The sequence below is a fragment of the Acinonyx jubatus genome, chromosome A1, assembly GCF_027475565.1.
Source record: "Acinonyx jubatus isolate Ajub_Pintada_27869175 chromosome A1, VMU_Ajub_asm_v1.0, whole genome shotgun sequence".
Classification (NCBI taxonomy): Eukaryota; Metazoa; Chordata; class Mammalia; order Carnivora; family Felidae; genus Acinonyx; species Acinonyx jubatus.
In genome coordinates this window covers 2,178,649-2,201,111 of record NC_069380.1, presented here as the reverse complement: position 1 = coordinate 2,201,111, position 22,463 = coordinate 2,178,649, and the positions used below count along the sequence as shown (strand labels likewise).

Here is a 22,463-nt window from a genome sequence, read left to right as displayed (position 1 = left end):
TCTCTCTTAAAAACAACAACAAAAATTTCAGGGCACCTGGGTGGCTCAGTCAGTTAAGCATCCAGCTATTGACGTCGGCTCAGGTCCCGGTCTCACAGTTCGTGGGTTCAAGCCCCCCATCAGGCTCTGTGCTGACAGCAAGGAGGCTGCTTGGGATTCTCTCCCCGCCCCTCTCTCTGCCCCTCCCCCACTTACATACACTCTCTCTCTCTCTCTCTCTCTCAGAATGAATAAACTTAAAACAACAGTCACAACAAAAATTTGGTTCTGTTGATATTCTAACCACTATTATATTTTGAGTTAGATCCTCTGGTAAGCTGTCTGTACCCAGGGCCTGTGTTCCTTCCCACGTGATTCCAGACAGCTGGCCTCCATTCTCCCTACTTGAGCTCAGTGGCTTTTGCCCTCTGACTTCTTGAGAAGCTTTCTTCTTTTTGCTTTTCTAGTATAGTTCTGTTCTGCATCCTTGAATGATGATTCATCCTCCTAAATTTTTTCCTTTTTTTTAAATTTAATTTAATTTTTTTCTTTTTTCTTTTTGGAGAGAGAGAGAATGGGAATCTTAAGCAGGCTCCCTTCTCAGTGCAGAGTCCCATACAAGGTTTGATCCCACGACCCTGGGATCATGACCTGAGCCAAATTCAGGAGTCAGATGCTCAGCCAACTGAGCCACCCAAGCGCCCCTTATTTTTCTATTTCTTCACTTCACAAGGGTGCCCTGCCCCAATTCGTTTTGTACTGTTCCTTCAACTTTTGTTTTCAGTTACGGAATTCTGACACTGTGATATTGTGATCATTCGTTTATTGTGTCTCAATTTGTTTTCTTTAATAGTTTTCAAGAAGGAGTTCACTTTCCTCATATGAGTTAGAGCAGATTCAAGGACACTGTCACACCAGCACTCACCTGTATCCCAGACCCTTTCTTGTACGTCAGGTACACGGGCAGAGTTGCAGCTACACACGAGGATTGCTTGTCTGCCTGGAGGCCTCCCACCTCCCTGCCCCAGGGCTGCAGCGTCCTCCCCAGGGATGCAAGGGAAGAAGGTGCAGCCCTCTCCCCCTGGGGGCCCGGGACCCATCATTTAAGGCTTCCCACTCTCCTTGGCCTGCGCCGCCCAGTTCAGCATCTCCCGCTTGGTTCCTGTTCTGGGTTTCTTGCACCGATGTGTCTGTGATCTGTGGGTGTCCGTGGGATGAGGTGAGCTCGGGGTCGTGCTGCTCCATCGTCTTCCCAGGCCTCCCCCAGGACAGCTGTCCTCGAGCCACCTGTTATCCAAACCTACAAACCCAAACAGAACTGGGCGCATCAATTCAGACTTTAATACCGTCAAGCAGTATTTGCCACATGGCAGAAACTCTGTGAATACAGTACTTGCTGCCTGAATGGGTGAGAGAAGGAATCCATGAAAAACACCTACCCCAGGCTACCCGCCCGGCCCGCCCTCACCTGGGCTCCCTTCGGTGGTTTGCCGCCTCGTTCATCTAGGTGCCCTAGACCAGAAACTGAAGTTTTCTGATTGCTTCCTTTTCCTCGGTTCCTCTATCTGCTCAGTCCTCAAGATCCACCACCAGTCTTCTTCAAACGTCTGTTCAGGGGCGCCTGGCTGGCTCGGTCAGTTAAGCGTCTGACTCTCCGTGGCAGCTCGGGTCATGATCTCACGGTTTTGTGAGTTCGGGCCCCGCACGGGGCTCTGTGCTGACAACACGGAGCCTGCTTGGGGTCCTCTCTCTCTGCCCTTCCCCCACTCACACTGTGTCTCTGTCTCAAAACACATAAATAAAAACTGAAAAAAAAAGTCTGTTCAGTTTAGTCTCCTCTCAGGGCAAAATTACCATCTCAGAATTTTGAGTAGAAGAATAGAGGAAAAAGAAACTAAGATACCCTTGACCCTCATCTTACTTAACCGCCAGTTCAGCTGTGTTTAGCCTTTGGGCAGATTACTTCCTCTCGACTTTGGGGTGTTTTTCATCTGTTGAATGGAGAGATCAGCTAGCACATTCCTACGGTCCTAAAGCTTTACTTTTTCTACATTGTCTGGTTTTACCTCCCTAGTGTCCAACCCCGGTGATGGGGTTAAGGCCCTCTAGAAGGCCCTCAGTGTAGTATGGCTTACTCATTTAAGGAGCGGGTATTTACCTACATCCCCTTCATTTTAAAGACGTTTTTGTTGAAATTACAAAAGTAATACATGCACATGATTTAAAAAAAAATTTTTAGGGCACCAAATGAAAAGTGAGGTTGCCCTTCACCCTGGCAGTGTTCTCCGGGGGGACCCTGTTACATCCTTGCAGAAAATTTTCATACTTGGCAGAGTATTACAAAACTTACATGCAATTAATATATTTCAACAACTAGAGTGGATAGGTATTAACCAATACAGATTTAGTTACCTGGATAGTGCCTTTTAGCAAGTATAACATTGCTTCAAAGCTTCAGAATAGCACTTTGTCTCTCTTACATGTTAATTCACCTCTATAAGGTGGATATATTTTATTGGGATATGTGAAGAGAAAAGAATATACTTATTTCCCTTAGAGATGTGAAACATGCTGTATATTCAAACTTCTACAATTTGCTTTTTTTCATCTGATATATTTGCATTTTTCCAGTTTAGGGTATGTGTGTATTTTGTATGGAAAATTCTCGTTAAAGTCTGCATGGTATTCCACTGTATGGATAGATATAAAATGCCTAGCCATTTACATAATTTAAGTAATTCATAATATTTTATTGTTAAAAATAATGCTATAGTGAACATGTCTGTAGAATTTTCTAGAAGTAGAAATCCTGGGTCAGAAAACATATACATCTTAAGTTTTTATAGATGCTCCCAAATTTCCGTCCAAAAAGATTGTAACACATGACATCGTCCGTGCAATTTTTAGAGGGTATCGTTAATTTAAATTTTTATTTGAACCTATTTTCTGTGCTAGGAAACAAACAGTAATAGTACAGAAAATAGGCTCAAACAAATAGGATCACAAGTAATAGGCAGCAACTTAGGCTTTTTAACTCTCACCCCAAAAAACTACCGAAAAATATGAAATGGTGTCAGGAATTGGTGGGTATTTCCAGTATCTTAAGGGCAGGACTGCAAGACAGAACTGGAACCAGAATTGGAGAGCCAAAGCTGGGACTGTGTGGAGCTTGTTTCTTCTTGTCCCTGTAGAGCTGTTTGATTTGTAACACTGTCTGCCTCCAAATGAGTTTTCATTTTTTTCCCAAGTCACGTGGCAGACTATCACCGTCGCGTGTTTCCCAGCTCCAGCGCTCCGGCTCTGTGGTGCATCCGCGGGAGACAGAGCACGAACTAGAAGGGGGAAGGGTGGTCTGAACTTGTTCCCCAGAGGAGGAGAGAGTGGCTTTTCGACCAGGCAGATACGCCCCAAAGAGGCCCACTACACTTAGAATATCAAGTAGAGCATTTACCATTTAATTGCTCTAATCTGTAAAAGTTTCAACAGTTTGCGAGAGACCATTGGCCTTGTTGCCAGGTCGGTACAATCTGTTTGCTTTAGAGGCCGTCACGCAGAGAACAGTGAGCATCTAACTATGATGATATTGTTGTTATTCATCCATAATCATGGTTTTAAAAAGTACTTTTTGAGGGGCACCTGGGTGGTTCAGTCGGTTGAGCATCCATCCGACTCTTGGTTTCAGCTCAGGTCATGATCTCACGGTTTGTGAGTTCTGCATTGGGCGGAGCCTGCTTGGGATTTCTCTCTCCCTCTCTCTCTGCCCCTCCCTGGCTTGCTCTCTCTCTCTCTCTCTCTCTCTCTCTCTCTCAAAATAAGTAAACATTAAATTTTTTTTAAATTAGTTGCCAGTTTCACAGTTATTTGTAAAAGAATGAAAGCAAATGTTATAGTCAGATTCAGCTTGTACATCCTTCAACAGTTTCCTTTTAATTCTTAAATGTAGCCATCAGATATTGTGAAAGATGTCAGTTGATTAAACCTGACCGGGCACATCACTGCTCAGCATGTGACATGTAAGTATGACTCATTTGTTTTCATTTAACCCTAGCACTGCACATTGGTGACGGGAGAATAGTAGGGGATGGAATATTTTGTATGCTTTATGCTTAGCAAAAACGCTTCATCCTCTCCAATTACTTGCTATGTATGCTGGGCTAACAAAAATATTTATATAAGCCAGAATATACTTTGAAGTAATCTCGCTTCCTATACTAGTTGATAGAATGTTTTTTAAATGTACTTCCTATGCTTACGCCTAATGTAACATTGATGAGCAAGTAATAACCCCTTTGAGAAAGATAACTTTAGCTCGCGGATTAAAAAGACTATCATGACAATATTCTTGTTTATCTTGTTAATATTAAAACATAACAAACCACAAACATACTGTTTTTAGTTACTGTCTGTGACATCGTTCCCAGAAAAATTTGAAAGATTTTATTTTATGTGCACTTTTGAGAAGATAGTGTGTTGAAGGAAAGATCTATAGTTTAGGAATCTCTGCTAGTCCTTGAACTGTAGTTAGGTTGTTTAACATTCTGGGTATTAGTTTATTCATTTCTTATGTTACAGCAGTCCCCTCTTATCTGTCTGAGGATATGTCCCAAGATCCCCAGTGAATGCCTGAAACTATATATACTATGTTTTCTCCTATACATACATAACTATATGAAAAAATTTAACTCCTAAATTATGCATGGTAAGAAATTAACAACAGTAGCTAATAATAAAACAATAGTTATGACAATAGGCTGTAATAAGTGTATGTGAATGTGGACTCTCTAAAAATGTCTTACCGTGTACCTACCCCAACTGGGAAGAGATGAAGGGAGGTGGGTGACATAGACCCTGTGACGCAGCGTCTGGCCGCCGCTGACCTTCTGGGTGCGTCAGAGGGAGGATCATCTGCTTCCAGACCGTGGGTGACTGCTGGGAGCTGAGACGAGGAGAAGCAACTCTAGATAGGGGAGACGGCTATATTTGAGATGTTCTCTGGTCTGACTTCATACAAATCTGGATTATGTGTATTGGCGGGGAGGCAGATTTGGAGGGGTTTTTTTAATTATAAAAGCATAGTCATGCTCATCTATGGAATCCAATTTTGTGAGTTGTGTGGAAAAAATAACCATCTACAAGCCCATCGTTGGTAATATTTTAACATATTTGCTCCTATGGTTTTATTTTTATGTCTTGCATGTGGTTAAAACAGCCTAGGGATTTCTGTGTTTCATTTTATCTCCCTCAGCTAATTTGTAAGCTGGGCCTGTCTAAGTGACCTAGTGTTACGTGTACCATATCAGTATATTAAAATATCATTTGATGTGGTTCAAAGCAGTTGACTGTGCACAACTGAATTCCCAGTATTAAAAATCATTGTTTCTTACCTGTAAAAGTACTTGGCGAAATATCAGAAATATTTTCGAACCTAATGTTCACTGGGTTGGTTCTTCTAAGATGTTACTTGTAAAGGTAAAAATTTAAGCCAAAAAGAAGAAAATTATGAGCAATTAGAATTAGGGGAAAGTTTATAAGGATTTTCTTATGCTTATTTGTTTTTTAGATGTATTCTTAAGATGGATCATCACTGTCCTTGGTATGTATAAAAAATAGAGGAAATCTCATTGGGGGTGGAGAGGTGGGAAGGAGAGAATTAAGAGTAATTTACCTCAGCATTTTTAAATTTTGAAGGTCAGTGTAATTACTCCTAGATATCAAGATTGATGTAGTCATTTATATGCATATATATGTATGTAGTTGTTTATATTAGATGTATTCCTTTAACATAAAGCTGATGTATTAACCCAAGTAAGTACATAATAAGAATTGACATTGGGGCACCTGAGCGGCTGTCAGTTAAGTGTCCACTCTTGATCTCAGCTCAGAGCATGATCTCGCGGTTCGTGGGATCAAACCCCCTCCGCCGCCCCCCCCCGGGCTCCACACTGACAGCACGGACCCTGCTTGGGATTCTTCTCTCCCTCTCTCTCTGCCCCTCCCCTGCTCGTTCTCTCTCTCTCTCAGAATAAATACATTAAATTAAAAAAAAAAAGAATTAAACATCAAAATTCCAAATTGCTTGAGACACCTGTGTAGCTCAGGCATTTAAGTGTCTGAACTGTTGATTTCGGCTCAGGTCATGATCTCACAGTCGTGAGATCAAGGCCCGTGTTGGGCCCCATACTGAGCTTGGAGACTGCTTAAGATTCTTTCTCCCTCTCCCTGTGTCCTTTCCGTCTTCCTCTCACTCACTCTCTCTCTCTCAGAAATATAAAATAAAATAAAATAAAATCCAAATTCCTCATAGAATTTATTAAAAACACACATCCACAATGAAGACACTGCTTCTCCTACTTCCCAAATGGCTCATTTCCAAGTAATAATGATTAAGTTTTTTATCTGTCGTATGTGTTATTGTTGTTTTTATTATGGTTTAAAAAATGACATAAAATTTACCACCTTAACCATTTCTACGTGTACACTTCAGTAGGTACAAAGTACGTTCGCATTGTTGTGCGCCCCGCGTCCAGAGCTTCTCATCCTGCACAGCTAAGGTTCTGTGCCCATCCCTGCCCCATGCAGCCCCTGGAAAACACCATTCTGTGTTTTGTCTCTGTGAGTTTGTGGTTTGTCATATTTTTACAGTGTGACTTTTTGTATTCTTCTAGGGTGAATAACTGTGTGGGATTTTCTAATTACAAATTCTTCCTGCTGTTTTTATTGTATTCCTTGTTATATTGCCTTTTTGTGGCTACAACAGTTTTACAGTACTTTATAAAATTTTGGACGGTAAGTCTTTTTTCTATCTTAAACCCTATATTTAAGACTTTTTAAGATGCTATATTCATAAAGAATTCCTTCATTCTTTATTATAAATAGATCCACTTCATTTCAGTTTTACTAGATGGAATTTATAATGGATCAGAAAGTAGATCGGCTATGATTTACCTTCATATGTTTATGTTTATTTGTATATAAATGGATAGTAAACAAGATACGGTGAACTTTAGTGATCCAAACTCTTTTCACCAACACTGTAACAGTAGATACACCAGTTTTAGGGAAGTAGTTGCTTTTAGTTGAGTTGAAGAGACTTCCTGCAGTTTTACAGTAATAAAAGTGAAATTGCCAATACCCGAAACACCCACTAATCTGTTTCCTGCCTCTGTAGATGTTAATCTTTTTTCTATCATGAGTTGCAAAGGTTTTTTTCCACGTTTTCAGTTTATATCTTACAACCCTGTTTTGTTTTTATCAAACTGAAGTTTTATATTTTTAAAGCAGTATTTTTATGATTTCTGATTTTCCTATTTATTTAAAAGCCATGCTTTTCATTTATGACTTCTGGCTTTAGTCTGTTCCCTATACATTTATACGATATTGACCCAGGTTTTCCTTTTCCATTGGCATTTTAATTAGTTTTGTTTTCACATTTAAATCTTTGATTTTGAAGAGGGGATTATTGTGGTCAAAAAGTACTTTGTATTTATCCTTCCTAAAAATTCTATTGAGAGGTTTTAAAATGTAGGTTTTATGACTGAACTGCTCAGGCATGTTGAAGCCAGGCGATCGGGAGCTGATTAGGTATCATCGAAAAGGAAGTTTGTTCCTCACGGTGTCTGAGGGGAGGGGCCCACCGCGCCATGCAGGACCACGTGGGAAGCACCAGGCAGGGTGACCAGATTTAGGGGGAGCCAGTTTGAATAATGTCTGCAGTCCCTGGGTTGTCTTCACCTTTCCGTGGAGTGGTGAAGGCAGGGCAGTATTGTCTCCTGCAGAGTAACAGCCAGAGAGAGGAGGTGGCTTGGAGTACGAACTCTGGATTGGTCAGGTTGTCATAGACAAACAGGTTTATTCCTTGCTGTCGCTTAAGGACCGGAAAGCTGTGGGAGAGGCAGCCTCTCTTCAGTCAGCAAGGCCCCAGGTGCCAGTGTGTGAAGAATACAGAAAATAAGAAAATGAAGTTAATGCAGAGGGAGCTGTTGCCCTTCCGATTTTCAGAGTTGAAAACCGAGGTTGGACGAGTTAGGTAACCAGCCGGAATTTGAACGTAGATTTTTCTGTTTCAGCATCCAGCTACTTTCCACTGTGAGTTGCTTTTCATAGCGTTCCTTGGACGTAACATAATTAAAGCCTCAGTCACCAAGCATGATTATTTATCCAGGAAATAGCTAAGATATTTTACAAGGACTTTCACTAAAACATTTTTGGATGTTTTCAACTTGGGGCATTTAAAACCAGGGGGTGCTGGTACCTGCAGTGCCTTTGTGCATATTAGAAGAAAGCACCCAGTTCTATGTGGTCTCAGCCCACCGAGTTTTGGGTTCTGTTGTTCCCCTGGTTCTAAGCACCTTTGTTCAGTTAACAACCCTCTTAACCCTGTTCAGTGGCCCTGTTTAAGTAAAGGATTTAGTGCCAGATGAATCAAGTCTAGATTATAGAATTTTACATTTTTTATCAGGAACTCCAGTGTTTGCATATAATGATTTATTAATTAAAGAATAAATATTTTTAACTCCTTCAGATTCATTATGAGTAAGGAAACGCTAGTAAACTTAAATCTTTTCTTCAACAAATATTTATTGAGTACTTATTATGTACCAGGCAGTGTTCTAGGCACTTTGGATAGATCAGTGAACAAAACAGTCCTGTTTTTATAGAACTTACTTTTGAGAAGAGGAAGGCATATACACATAATAAATAAGTAAATCCTATTGTGTATTAGAAAGTAAACACGGTGAAGAAAAGTCAAAGTAGAGCAGAGTAAGGGATGCAGCAAGTTTCTTGGGGTGGCATGACCAGGACAGACAGAAGTGTTAGAGGGATCAGCGTAGACCTCAGGAAGAAGATCAGATTTTAGCAAAGGTTTGACGGGAGTTGGTGGACATCTGAAAAAGGAATATGTGCACGCAACATGGGAGCACCTAAATACACAGAGCAAATATTAACAGACCCAAAGGGAGAAATAGGAGCAATACAGTAATAGTAGGGACTTCAAGACCCCGCTCTCATCGATGGATAGATCATCCAGACAGAAAATCAGCAAGGAAGGATTGGCATTAAAATGACACATTAGAGCAACGAGGCAGTTTAAATCGTGGGGGAAAAAATGACACATTAGAACAGGTGGACTTAACAGACATACAGAACACTCCATCCAAAAGAAACAGAAAACACAGTGGTATAAAACTAGAAAGAGTCACAAAAACGAAAACTGGAAAACTCACAAATGAGAAAGATCTCAAATGACCTAACTTTACATTTCAGGAACTAGAAAAAGAACATACAAGCCAAAGTTGGTTTTTTGAAAAGATAAACAGAATAGGTAAACCTTTACCTAGACCCATCAAGAAAGAAAGAGGACTCAAAATTAGAAATGAAAGGGGATACATTACAGCTGATACCACAGAAATGCAAAGGATCATCAGAGACTACTCTGAACAATTATGCAGCAACAAATTAGACAGCCTAGAAGAAATGGATACATTCCTAGAAACATACAACCTACCAAGACTGAGTCATGATGAAATAGAAAATCTGAACAGATTGCTAGTAACAAAATTAAATTAATAACTTCCCAATAAATAAAAGTCCAGAAACCAGATGGTTTGGTAGTGAATTCAACCAAACATTTAAAGAATTAATGCCAGTCTTCAGAATCTTCCAAAAAAAAAAAATAGAAGAGGGAACACTTCCAAATTTATTTTATAAGGCCAGTATTACCCTGATACCCAAAGTAGACAAGAACACTACAAGGAAAAAAAAAATCATAGGCCAATATCCTTGTTGAACAAAGACATAAAAGTCTTCAAAAAAAATATTAGCAAACTGAATTCAAGAATACTTTAAAAGGGGACACCTGGGTAGCTCATTCAGTTAAGCATCTGACTTTGGCTTGGGTCATGATCCTACAGTTTGTGGGTTGGCCTCGGTGCTGACAGCTCTGAGCTTGGAGCCTGCCTCAGATTCTGTGTCTCCCTCTCTCTTTGCCCCCTCCCCCCCCCCCCCCCCCCCGCCGCTTGTGCATTCTCTCTCAAAATTAAATAAATAAACATTTAAAAAAAGAATACATTAAAAGGATCATATACCATGATCAAGTGGGATTTATTCTAGGGATGCAGGTTTGGTTCAGCATCTTTAAGTCAATCAGCATGACGTACCAGATTAAAAAAATGAAGGAAAAAAATCATATGATTATTTCCCTGGATGCAGAGAAACATTTGACAAAATTCAATGGCCATTTTTTAAAATGTTTTATTTTATTTTTGAGAGAGAGCATGAGCAAGGAAGGGGCAGAGAGAGAGAGAGGGAGACACAGAATCCGAAGCAGGCTCCAGACTCTGAGCTGTCAACACAAAGCCCGATGCGGGGCTCAAACTCATGAGCCATGAGATCATGACCGGAACCGAAGTCAGAGGCTTAACCGATTGAGTCACTCAGGGGCCCCTCAATGTCCATTTTTGATAAAAATTCTTAACAAAGTAGTTATAGAGGGAATATATCTTAATACAATAAAAGCCATATATGACAAGCCCATAGCTAACATCGTAGTCAGTGATGAAAAGCTTAAAGTTTTTCCCCTAAGGTTAAGAGCAAGATAAGGATTGGGGTGCCAGGGTGGCTCAGTCAGTTAAGTGTTGGACTCTTGATTTCTAGTCAGGTCATGGTCTTACAGTTTGTGAGATCTAGCCCCACACTGGGCTCCACGCTGACAGCATGGAGCCTGCTTGGGATTATCTCCTGTCTCTCCGCGCCTCCTTCTGCATATGCTTTCTCTCTCAAAAATAAACATTAAAAAAAAAAAGAAGACGACGACAAAGATTCCCACTCTTGCTACTTTTATTCAACATGGTATGTATTGGAAGTCCTATCCACAGCAATTAGGCAAGAAAAAGAAAAGGAATTCAAATAGGAAAGAAGTACAATTATCTTTGCATAATGCATATGTTTAGAATACCCTAAAGACTCCACCAAAATGTATCCAAAGGATACAAAAATGCTGATTTGAAGGGGCACATGCGCCCCAATGTTTAAGCAGCACTATTGACAATAGCCAAATTATGGAAAGAGCCCAGATGTCCATTGACTGATGAATGGATAAAGAAGATGTGGTGTGTGTGTGTGTGTAAGTAATGTAATATTACTCGGCAATCAAAAAGAATGGAATCTTGCCATTTGCAACAACATGGATGGAACTAGAGTGTATTATGCTAAGCAGAATAAGTCAGAGGAAGACAAAATATCATATGATTTCACTCATGTGGAATTTAAGAGACAAAACAGATGAACAGAGGGGAAGGGAAGGGAAGGAAAAATAAGATAAAAACAGAGAGGGAAGCAAACCATAAGAGACTCTTAACTATAGAGAACAAACTGAGGGTTGCTATAGGGGTGTTGGGTGGGGAGGATGGGCTAAATGGGTGATGGGCATTGAGAGCACTTGTTGGGATGAGCACTGGGTGTTATATGAAAGTGATGAATCACTAAATTCTATTTCTGAAATCATTATTACAGCGTGTTAACTAAGTTGGATTTAAATTTAAAAAACAGGATGATTGGGGTGCCTGGGTAGCTCAGTCAGTCAAGTGTCTGACTTCGGCTCAGGTCATGATGTCACAGTTCATGAGTTTGAGCCCCGTGTCAGGCTCTGTACTGACAGTTCTGTACTGACAGGCCTGGAGCCTGCTTCGAAATCTGTGTGTGTGTGTGTCTCTCTCTCTCCCTCTCTCTCCCTCCCTCTCTCTCTCTCTCTCTCTCTCTCTCTCTCTCTGCCCCTCCCCTGCTCATGCTCTGTCTCTCTCTCTCATAAATAAACATTAAAAAAAAAAACAAAAAAAACGGGATGATATAAATACACTTTTACTCTACATTATTTTAGAAACCTCATAAAGTATCTTTTAAGAATTGGGAAGTACAGGGTGGGTATGTCTTCTCAATGAAAATACCTATATGATTTTCACAGCCATCCTTTTATGCTAGTCTATCAATAAACATTATGTGAACAGAAAAAAAATAAAAGACTTCACAAAAACTGTTAGAACTAGGAAACTAATTTGGTAAATTTGCAGGGTATAAAATCAGTTGCATTTCTGTATTAGTAACTAACTGTCAGAAGAGAAATTGAGAAAACAATCCCATTTACACTGGCATCAGAAAGGGCAAAATACTTAGGGAATAACTTTAACCGAGGAGTTGAAAGACCTATACATTGGGGACCATAAGAGACTGCTGAAGGCAGTCGAAGGCACAAACAAATGGAAAGTTAACTGTGCTCATGGACTGGAAGAGTTAACATTGTTAAAATGTCCATACTACCAAAAGCCATCTACAGATTTCAGTGAACCCCATAACTAAGTTCCAATGGCATTTTTCACAGAAATAGAACAAGCAATCTTATGTGGAACCACAGAAGACACCAAATAGCTAAGGCAGTCTTGAAAAAGAAGAACAAAGCTGGAGGTATCATGCTTCCTGATTTCAAGCTGTATTACAAAGCTATAGTAATCAGAACCATATGGTATTGGCATGAAAACAGACACAATGGTCAATGGAACAGAATAGGCCAGAAATAAACCCATGAATCTTGGGTCAGTTAATTTTTGACACAGGAGCCAAGAATATACAGTGGGCAAAGGACAATCTTTGTAATAAGTAATGTTGGTAAACATGGACAGCCACATGCAAAAGAATGAAACTGGATCCCTACCTCCATCATACAAAAATCCGTTCCAAATGGATTGAAGACTTGAACATAAGACCTGAAACCGTCAGTCTCCTAGGTTAAAACATGGGCAGTAAGCTCCTTCATGTTTTTTAGATTTAACACCAAAGGCAACAAAAGCAGAAGTAAACAAGTGGGACTGCATCAGACTAAGAAGACAAAGGAAACTATTAACAAATCAAAAAAGCAGCCTATTGAATGGGAGAAGATATTTGCAACTCATATTATCTGATAAGGGGGTAATAGACAAAATATACAAAGAATTCCTATAACTCAGTAGCCAAAAAACCAATTAAAAAATGTGCAGAGGACATTTGCAACTACATGGATGGAACTGGAGGGTATTATGCTAAATGAAATTAGAGAAAGACAAATATATGACTTCACTCATATAAGGACTTTAAGAGACAAAAGAGAGGAACATAAGGGAAGGGAAACAAAAATAATACAAAAACAGGGAGGGGGACAAAACCTAAGAGACTCTTAAATATGGAGAACAAACAGGGTTACTAGAGGGGGTGTGGGGGGGGGGGATGGGCTAAATGGGTAAGGGGCATTGAGGAATCTACTCCTGAAATCATTGTTGCACTATATGCTAACTAATTTGGATGTAAATTTAAAAAAATAAAAATGTGCAGAGGAGGGGTGCCTGGGTGGCTCAGTCGGTTAAGCATCCAACTTCAGCTCAGGTCATGATCTCACAGTGTGTGAGTTTGCACCCCGTGTCAGGCCCTGTGCTGATAGCTCAGAGCCCGGAGCCTGCTTCGGATTCTGTGTCTCCCTCTTTTTCCTCCCCCGCTCATGCTCTGTCTGTCTCTTCTCAAAAATAAACGTTAAAAAAAAATTTTTTTTTTAAATGTGCAGAGGATCTGAACAGGCATTTTTCCAAAGACCTATGGATGGCCAGCAGGTACATGAAAAAGTGGTCAATGTCACTAATCAGGGAAATGCAAATCAAAACCACAGGGTGAGACATCAACTCATACCTCTTAGAGCAACTATTATCAAAAGATAAGAAATAACTGGCGTTGGCGAGGATATAAAGAAAAGGGGATACATGCACCATTGGTGGGAATGTAGATTGGCTTAGCCACTATGGAAACAGTATAAGGATTCCTCAAAAAATTAGAACTGTATGGTCCAGCAATTCTACTTCTGGATATTCATCCAAAGGAAATGAAAATACTAACTTGAAAACATATGTGTAACCCTGTGTGCATTGCAGCTTATTTAGAATAGCCAAGAAATGAAAACAACCTAAGTATCCATCAATAGACAAATGGATAAAGAAACTGTGTGTGTGTGTGTGTACACAATGGAATATTACTCAACCATAAAAAGAAGGAAATCCTGCCATTTGTGACCACATGGATGGGTCTGGAGGACTTTAAGTGAAATAAGTCAGAGAAATAAAAATACTGTTTTTGTCACTTAAATGTAAACTTTTTGAACTCATAGACACAGAGAGCAGATTGGTGATTGTCAGGGACAATGCATGGGGGGTGGGCACAGTGGGTGAAGGTGTTCAAAATAACATACGTCCTGAGTATGTAATGCACAACATAGTGACTATAGTTAAATGTGTTGTAAAGTCGCTAAGATAGTACCTCTTAAAAGATCTCCTCACTAGGAGAAGAAATTTGTGCCTGTGGTATGGATGTTAACTAGACTTATTGTGGTGATCATTTTGATATATGTGTAAAATCATGTTTTACAACCAAAACTAACATTACATGTCAGTTATATCTCAATTTTTGAAAAAGAGTGTGATCAGGGTAGATCTCAATAAGAAGGATAAGATTTGAGCCAAGACTTGAGGGGAGTTAGTGGACATCCGAGAGAAGACTTCTGAGAAAACATCTGGACTTCAGAGCAAAGGCCCCAAATTTTGTAGGCGCACCCCCACCGTGTTCGTGTAACAGCGAGGAGGCTAGTGTGGCTGGAGTAAAATGACTGAGAACGGGAGTGATGCGAAGCCCAGGCAGTGGGCCTCGGAGAGTGTCAAGGATGTTGTCTTTCACGCTGAGTGAAACGGGAGCAGAGGAGTGACGTGGTCTCACTGTAACGCGTCACCCTGACTGCCGAGCTGAAACTAGACGGCAGGGTAAAGGACAGCACCTCTGAGAAGGCTGTTGCGGTAGCAGTGAAGGTGGTAAGAAATTCTCAGATACAGTTTTTAGAAAGAAACCACTAATCAGAAGTTTTTTAATAAGAGCTATTTGCTAAAAAAAAAAAAAATGAATTTTATTTTTTCCTAGATATAAATCTCCATTTTTAAAAACAGTGTAAAAGTGTCTGTTTAAAGTGTACCTTGAATGTGCTTGAAGAGCTAAATATTCGTGTCTGTGTTCTCTTTTGTGTTTTTGGAGGAAATGTCAACGACCTTTAGAGAGCAACATCTTAGTGTTCCTTCAAAACATAAAAGATCTATAAAAGTAGTGTTCAGGATAATTTTGTATAAAATTTGGTTTCTTAATACATTATCTCTATTTGTACAAGCTTTGCCGCAGGAAATCTACAGAGAGTTGTCCAAAGGTAAAAGAACATCATTGCCATGCCATTCTTGTGACATTTCTAGTAAATACGTATAAAACTCATTTGCTTCACAAGATGGGAAGTTAGAAGAATCACTTGATGTATTGAAAACACATTGTGGTTACTCTGGGAGAGAAGAGAAAAAGATGAAAGAATCATCTAATGCTAAAAACCTTCCATTTACCCTGTAAACAATGTTTCAGTCAAGCAGAACCACCTCGTGCTCTAGTGGAAAACCATATGGACGGTTTTATTTTAAGAGCCAACACTTAAGGGCTTCCTCTGTCTCCTATTAATAGATAATAATTCCAGGTTAAGGTTTTGCTTCTGTTAAAATGAATATTGCCATAAGAACGGGTGACAGAGAAGCTGTTTCCATTCACTAATACCTTGTGGTAAATGTATTTACCAAAACTGCTAATTACCGAAAAAGACTGGAGGAATTGAACGAGGATAAAAAAGGTAGGAATCAAGACAACTGAGGGCATGGGGATATTTGCTGTGGTGTTCCAAAAGTAGAAATTAAAGATAAATTTATCACAGTTAGTGTCTGATTAGCAGCATGTGTCATTAAAATAAGCAAATATTTTGGCATAGATAAGGAAAGCCATTGTATATCCTGGATATTGGGGAAAGCATATGAAGATATGCGTAAAGTACAAAAGAAAATGTTGAGCAAAAAAGTGCATCCTTATTGAAAACATTACTAAAATTTTTAAATGTTTAAGAGTAATTTTTAAAATGACTTTTTCCACCTTTTATATAAGCAAGCTCCTTTGATAATGCCAATTTTCTGTTTTTGGAGATGTTGCCTTTGGATTTATTACCTCAATTTACTCCATAGTCTTCATATCTGGCAAGAGTTTTGGTAGATTCGGCAGTCTTTAGGAAGAACCAGATAATAATATATCTTAGAGGCTGACGATTCTAAAGTTGAGTCTTCTTTTTTCCTTCCTCAGAATGAACTCTCTGATACACGTGCAAAGTTCCACGTACTTTTTCTTTTCTTTGTGTCTACAATGTTCTTCATCAGCGTCCTGTCACTTTTCAGCTACCACTGCTGGCTGGTTGGAAGAAACAGAACAACAATAGGTAAGTAGGTTAAAAGAAATCCTAATTATTTAGGAAAATGACCATAAACGAGTATGAAGTATCATGAGAAGATAGATGCTAAAGAAGTGTAAAACAGTTCCGTATTAAGACTGTGACTGGATAAGAACAATGGGTGTACAATAAATGTAAACGTTCATTATTTTGAAGGTTGAGGAAATGAGTTTGGCTTTTGTATGTATTTTCAGTGGTGCATTGTATATAAAAGAACCGACTGCATAAATTTTAGTAAATAAAAGCTGTTTCTTGTGTTTATACAATGCTTTTTCAAAAATCAACCTATAAAGGTAGATAGTAGATTTACATGTTATAAGGAAGTTCATTCTCTGAATGCAAAAAAAAAAAATTTTGAATCCTCATTTACAGCTTTTTTTTTTTTTAGCTAAAACATGTGTCTTTTACTCTTTTCCCCCACAGTTGATTGCACACTGACTGGCATTTTCCCTGATTGAGTAGTGTTTTTAACATGGCTTTATGTCAGTTGACAGTGAAATTTATGTATTATATCACTAATATCAGTATTTATTTCCTTTTTTTTTGTTGTTCATTTTTTAAAGTACAATATAGGGGAGAAACTCAGTGAAGTATTAAAATAATTGGACAAACATTTCCTAAATAAGGGTGATGTGGCATTCATTGCTCAAACTAAGCTATTAGCGTGTAAGCAGCTACCGTGCTCTAATCGAAATATTTAGGCATTGGCTAATGTACCAAAGTACAAGATAAGGATTTGTTGGGGCACCTGGTGGCTTAGTCAGTTGAGCATCCAGCTCTTGATTTCGGCTCAGGTCGTGATCCCAAGGGTCATGGGATTGAACCCCACGTTGGACTGTGTGCTAAACATGGAGCTTAACTGAGATCCTCCCTGCCCTTCTACCCTGCTCACACTCCCCCTCTCTCTCTCAAATAAAAAATTAAAAAAAAAAAAAAAGACAAAATAGGGATTTGTCACATTGTTTCATAGGAAAGTCAAAGACTCCCTGCCATCTAAAGCCATATGTCTAACAGGAGAATTAGAGGCAGATAGATTATAATGCAGAAAGATAAAGACATCTCAGGGAGACTTTTAGATATGTCTCTAGGTTATTTTAACCTTGTGTTCTACTGAGTCATTTAAGGCATGATGGGCTCCATGGTAAAGATTTCTGTGCCCTTTCTTTCCCAGCCCACCTCCTTCAGTCCCAACATGCATTCCTCCCTTTTCTGTATAAATAAACTTTCTGGTGTCTAGTGGTTAATTCATTACCCTGTTCACAGATATCCTGCCATCTCCTTGTCTTTAACGGCAGTGATAAAAGGCAGCCTACATGGAAAGTCCAGTCCTTATGAACCACCCGAACTAGAAAGGGAGAGATTTCCTATAGAAAAGTAGAATTCTTTTCAGAAATTGGTAAATCTGGTAACAGTGGGCCCGGTTTCCTATCTGGCGTCCTTCAGTTGAAGCTGAGTCATAGCTGACTGCTTCAGATGGGAGCCTGAGCACCTCAACTTTTTAACCCTAACACTTGGAACACTTACAGTTCTAATCCTGCTTCGTTTCCTGCCCAGCGTTGTTGTTATGAGAGAGCAGTGTTTCATGGGAAACCCGTTCTCTTTAAATAGTCTTCTTCAAACTTTTTTGCCTGTGACTCCAGCAAGAAAGGCATCATTTGTATCGTGACCTAGTGCATGCACACATTTATAAAATTATATAAATAAAATAAGCAAAAAATTTATAAAACATTATTAATCTTTATTTGCAATGTACTCTAATACTTTCTGTTCTAGTTCATTGAAAAGAAATGCTGGTCACAAACCACTGAGTCGATTTCACAGCCTATTGGATGTGGAAAACACCTATCCGGGTGTTTTAACCCACACTTCGAAAAATCATTACCCGGACGCTCCACTTCCTTTACAGCCTCACCTTCCACACTCCTGACCTTGGGCTGGTTCTGCATTGCTTCTTCCAGAGTCCTGCTCTTGTGTCCTTTGAGGTGTCCCCTCTACCCCTCTCCATTACTGTCACCTACCTACCTTGAGGCCCGTTCTGCAATTTAAAGAGTTTCTATACTCAGGCAACTGCGATCATCCCAGACAGGCAAGCTGTCTTTGATTGTGGTGGCTAATCATTCCCATAAACTAATGCTGAACCTTTTATTCTCTTGGACCTGAGGAGTCCCTGAATTCCATTGGAAGTTTCCACTGTCTGGCCATTCTTCATCCTTTCATCTCCTTTTCTGTATGCCACCGAATTTGCCTGCATTCCCCAGCGCTTCACCTTATCCACACGTATGTCGAGGTGCAGAAAGCTGGGGAAGGCAGTCTTACTCCCACAGTGATGTGTGCAGGTCTCAGACCTCACTTGGGTCCTCTACTCTCTTTGGCAGTCACATGTCGTGTGTTTCTGAAAAAATTAGAAGTTGCCACAGGTAAATTTTTAACCGCCTTCCCCCCACCCTTGTAACCTCACACAGACATTTCTCCTTTCAAACCCATCACTGTCACGCTGCCTCCAAATTCTGAGGACAAATGTCTTTTCTGGTATCTAAGGTTAATCTTTAGAACTCTTCTAGAGGCTGTCCCATTTCTTCTAGAATTTTCTTGCATCAGTTTTTACTTTACTGTTCTGTATCATCAACCTTTCCCAATTCCTCTCTCCCTGGCTTCTTACCCATAGCTTATAAAACATGCTAAAACGCATTGTACTTTTAAATAAAGGAAAAAAAAACATTTTTCATTTTTCTGGTGAGAAGTGTATCTTTCTTCAGCCCTCACTATGGATCATTTAGCAGCCAAGTTTGAAATAATGGTCTCTGATTAGCATCTGCCTCTTTTTTTATTCATCGTTCAAGATCATGTTCAAGTACTGCCACCCCCATTCACACCTGTATCTGTGTCACAGTGCAGTTTTGTTAGACTTTATTAGACTGTCGGTTCTTTAAGAATTTCATCTGATTTACCTTTGGATCTCAAACATCTGGTACTGTGCCAACAGGCACGTGGTAAGCATTTCATAAGTAATGAATGAGTGAAGTCACAAGAGTTAGCATATCTTTTTTTAAAAGGGAGATACAGGGGCGCCTGGGTAGCTCAGTCAGTTAAGCATCTGACTCTTGATTTCGGCTTAGCTCATGCTATCACAGTTCATGGGTTCAAGCCCCATGTGGTTCGAGCCCCACACTGTCAGCACAGAGCCTGCTCGGGATTCTCTCTCCTTCTCTCTCTGCCCTTCCCCCACTTGCATGCGTGTGCACATGCTCTCTGTCTCAAAATAAGTATTTTTTCTATGTTTTATTCTTTCAAGAGAGACAGAGCGTGAGCGGGGGAGGGGGAGAGAGAGAGAGGTAGACACAGAGTGTGAAGGAGGCTCTAGGCTCTGAGCTGTCAGCACAGAACCCGATGCAGGGCTTGAACTCAGGAACCGTGAGATCGTGACCTGAGCTATAGTCAGATGCTTAACTGACTGAGCCATCCAGGCACCCCATAAACTTTTGTTTTTTAAGGGAGATATAATGAACACACTTCAGTAGATTTTTTAGTAATATTAGATAATTCTTCTCACATTTTCATTTTATAAAGATGATGAAATACTCCGAGGTAGTATTTTTTTCCCAAATAAGTTTGAGAAGTTTCTTTTAATTGTTACAAATATTTGTTTTAAATTATATTTATAAAACTTTGATATCAAAGAGTAAGCAAGAAAATTGCTACTTTCCATCCTTATATAATTATTCAGTGGATTAATTCTTTTTTTTAATCTGTGTATCTATAACAGAATCATTCCGCTCACCCACATTTTCATATGGACCTGATGGAAATGGTTTTTCTCTTGGATGCAGTAAAAATTGGAGACAAGTCTTTGGCGATGAAAAGAAATACTGGCTACTTCCAATATTTTCAAGGTAATTTATAAAACGCAGGTCTCAGAAATTACAGAATCTGTGATAGTCTCTGGCTAAATGTGTTAAGATTCACAGGATACTGTATATGACATCCTATGGGCCTGGAGAATGAAAGCTCAGAATATCTTGATTATATAAAATATTTTATTTTTCATGTTTTTTATTACATGGGCAAAAGAGGGTTTGGTTTGGGCATATATTTGGAAAGCGGAAAAAATGATTCATAAAAATAACAATCACTTTCTCCTGCAAAATGTAATTAAGTTGTTTGAAGTAGAAAATGGTAAGAATTTATACTTACCAGCTACATCTCAAAGATTCCATCACAGATCATTCTGTTGTGTTTTAAATCGAAGACCCAACACATAATGCAATTTTTAACTTCAAATTTAAATGAAAATAAATGCTTGAGATGATTCATAGTTTCCTTGTCACCCAGACCCCAGGCGTCTTAGGCTTATCTATGTATCAGAGTCACTACAGAAAAGGAAAAAAATATTTGAAATTCGAATGACATATTTATCCATGCTACGGGATTTTCTTCTCTTCATTTGCTGCACTTCCTATAGTTTGTCTGAAAATAACGTTTTGTTTTCACTTTTGAAAAACATTCTGCTTGGCCCATAATTCTGGATATTGCTTTAATGGTCTTCTGGGTTACATTTTTGTCTGACAAGTTTGCAGTCATTCTTTTTTACTCTGCATGTGATGTGTCTTTTTCACTGAGTGCTTTTAAAATGGGCTTTTCATCACTAGTTTTATGCAGTTTGATTAGGATGCGCCTTGGTATATATTGTTTGGTATGTTGTTCGTTTTTCTTGTGCTTGGAATTGGTTGAACTTCTTGGAGCTGTGATTCTATAACTTTCATCAGATTTGGAAAGTGTTTGAATCATTATTTCTTCAAATAAGAAGAATGCATGTATATTCGTACACGAGAAGTTCTACCACAGCTCAGCGATGCGCTGCCCGTTTCTTAGTCTTTTTTCTGTGTTTCATTTGGCAGATCCTATCGCTGTATCTTTAAGTGTACCAATCTCCTTTGTCTCCTGTATTACAAGGTCGTCCACTCCGACTGGGTAGAACACGGACTAGTATTTTTTAAGATTATTTTCTCTAAGTAGCAATTTCAGTGTTGACTGGTTTGGTTGTTTTTTCCCCCATTCTTTAAAGATGTTGTTCCATTAATTTACAGATTGCATTGTTTTTGACAAGAAATCAGCCTCATTCATCTTTATTCCACTATTTGTAAATTACCGGGTCTTTTGTTTCCTCCTTAGCTTCTTTTAAGATGTTATCTTGATCACTGATTTTAAGCAGTTTGATATGATGTATGGTTTCTTTGTGTTTATCCTCTTTGGGATTCATTAGGCTTCTTGGATCTATGAATTTATAGTTTTCATCACAATTAAATAATTTTAATCATGTCTGCCCATGCTCTCCCTGCACTGGGTTTTCGGGCACCCTTAAATATATGTATGTTAAATTGCTTGATCGTGACCCACAGGTCGTTACTGTTTTTCCCTACCCCCCATCTTTTTTTTCTACCTGCTGAAGTTTGGATAGTTCGCTGATCTTTTCTTCTGTGATGTCCGCTCTGCTGTTAAGCTCATCTAATGAATGTTTCATTTCAGATATTGTGTTTTTCAGAATGCACAGAATATTGTGTTTTTCTTCTGAACTTTTGTAGAAGTTCATTTTGGTTCTTTTTTTTATATCTTAAATTTCTCTTCTCATTATGTCCATTTTTCCTGTTAATTCACAGACATTTATAGTCACTAATTTAAAGTGATTGCTTCAAGTTTTCATAGTCATTTCTAATTCTTTTCTAGTAACTGTTTTTTTCTTAGCTGTGGATCCCATTTTCCTACTTTTCATGCTAGTAATTTTTTATTAGGTGGTAGACATTTTGAATTTTGTGTGTTAAATTTTGCTTTCTCCCTTTGGCAGTTACTTGTGTTTTTAGTGTGGTCCTTTTGAGGCTGTTTTAAGCTTTGTTACGTTGGGTTTAAAGTAGCATTTTCTTTAGGGCAGGTTTAGCCCTGCAACACAGGCGAGAGCAAGCTGGGGTCTCTACCGAATCCAGACGTACAGTAAGATCTCTCTAGTGTGGCTGGTCAGATTCGAATGCCTTCCAGTGCTGTAGGAGCTTCATGGATTGTTCTCTCGTACTTCCCAGTTGTTCTTCTCCCAGATTCACATGTGTAGTTTAGCATTCACCACGAGACTCCAGTGAAA

At 39.2% G+C, this 22,463-nt stretch overlaps 1 protein-coding gene across 3 annotated transcripts in view; it reads left to right on the top strand.

The window, feature by feature from the left end:
- ZDHHC20 (zinc finger DHHC-type palmitoyltransferase 20) overlaps positions 1–22,463 on the top strand; it is a 70,503-nt gene that overhangs the window by 39,115 nt on the left and 8,925 nt on the right. For all 3 annotated transcript variants that reach the window (XM_053206559.1, XM_027064530.2, XM_027064532.2), the window contains exons 5-9: positions 3,923–3,992; positions 5,540–5,572; positions 6,645–6,765; positions 16,192–16,324; positions 20,100–20,226. In XM_053206559.1, the coding sequence (XP_053062534.1) occupies positions 3,923–3,992; positions 5,540–5,572; positions 6,645–6,765; positions 16,192–16,324; positions 20,100–20,226 (484 nt within the window). The remainder of the gene's footprint in view (positions 1–3,922; positions 3,993–5,539; positions 5,573–6,644; positions 6,766–16,191; positions 16,325–20,099; positions 20,227–22,463) is intronic.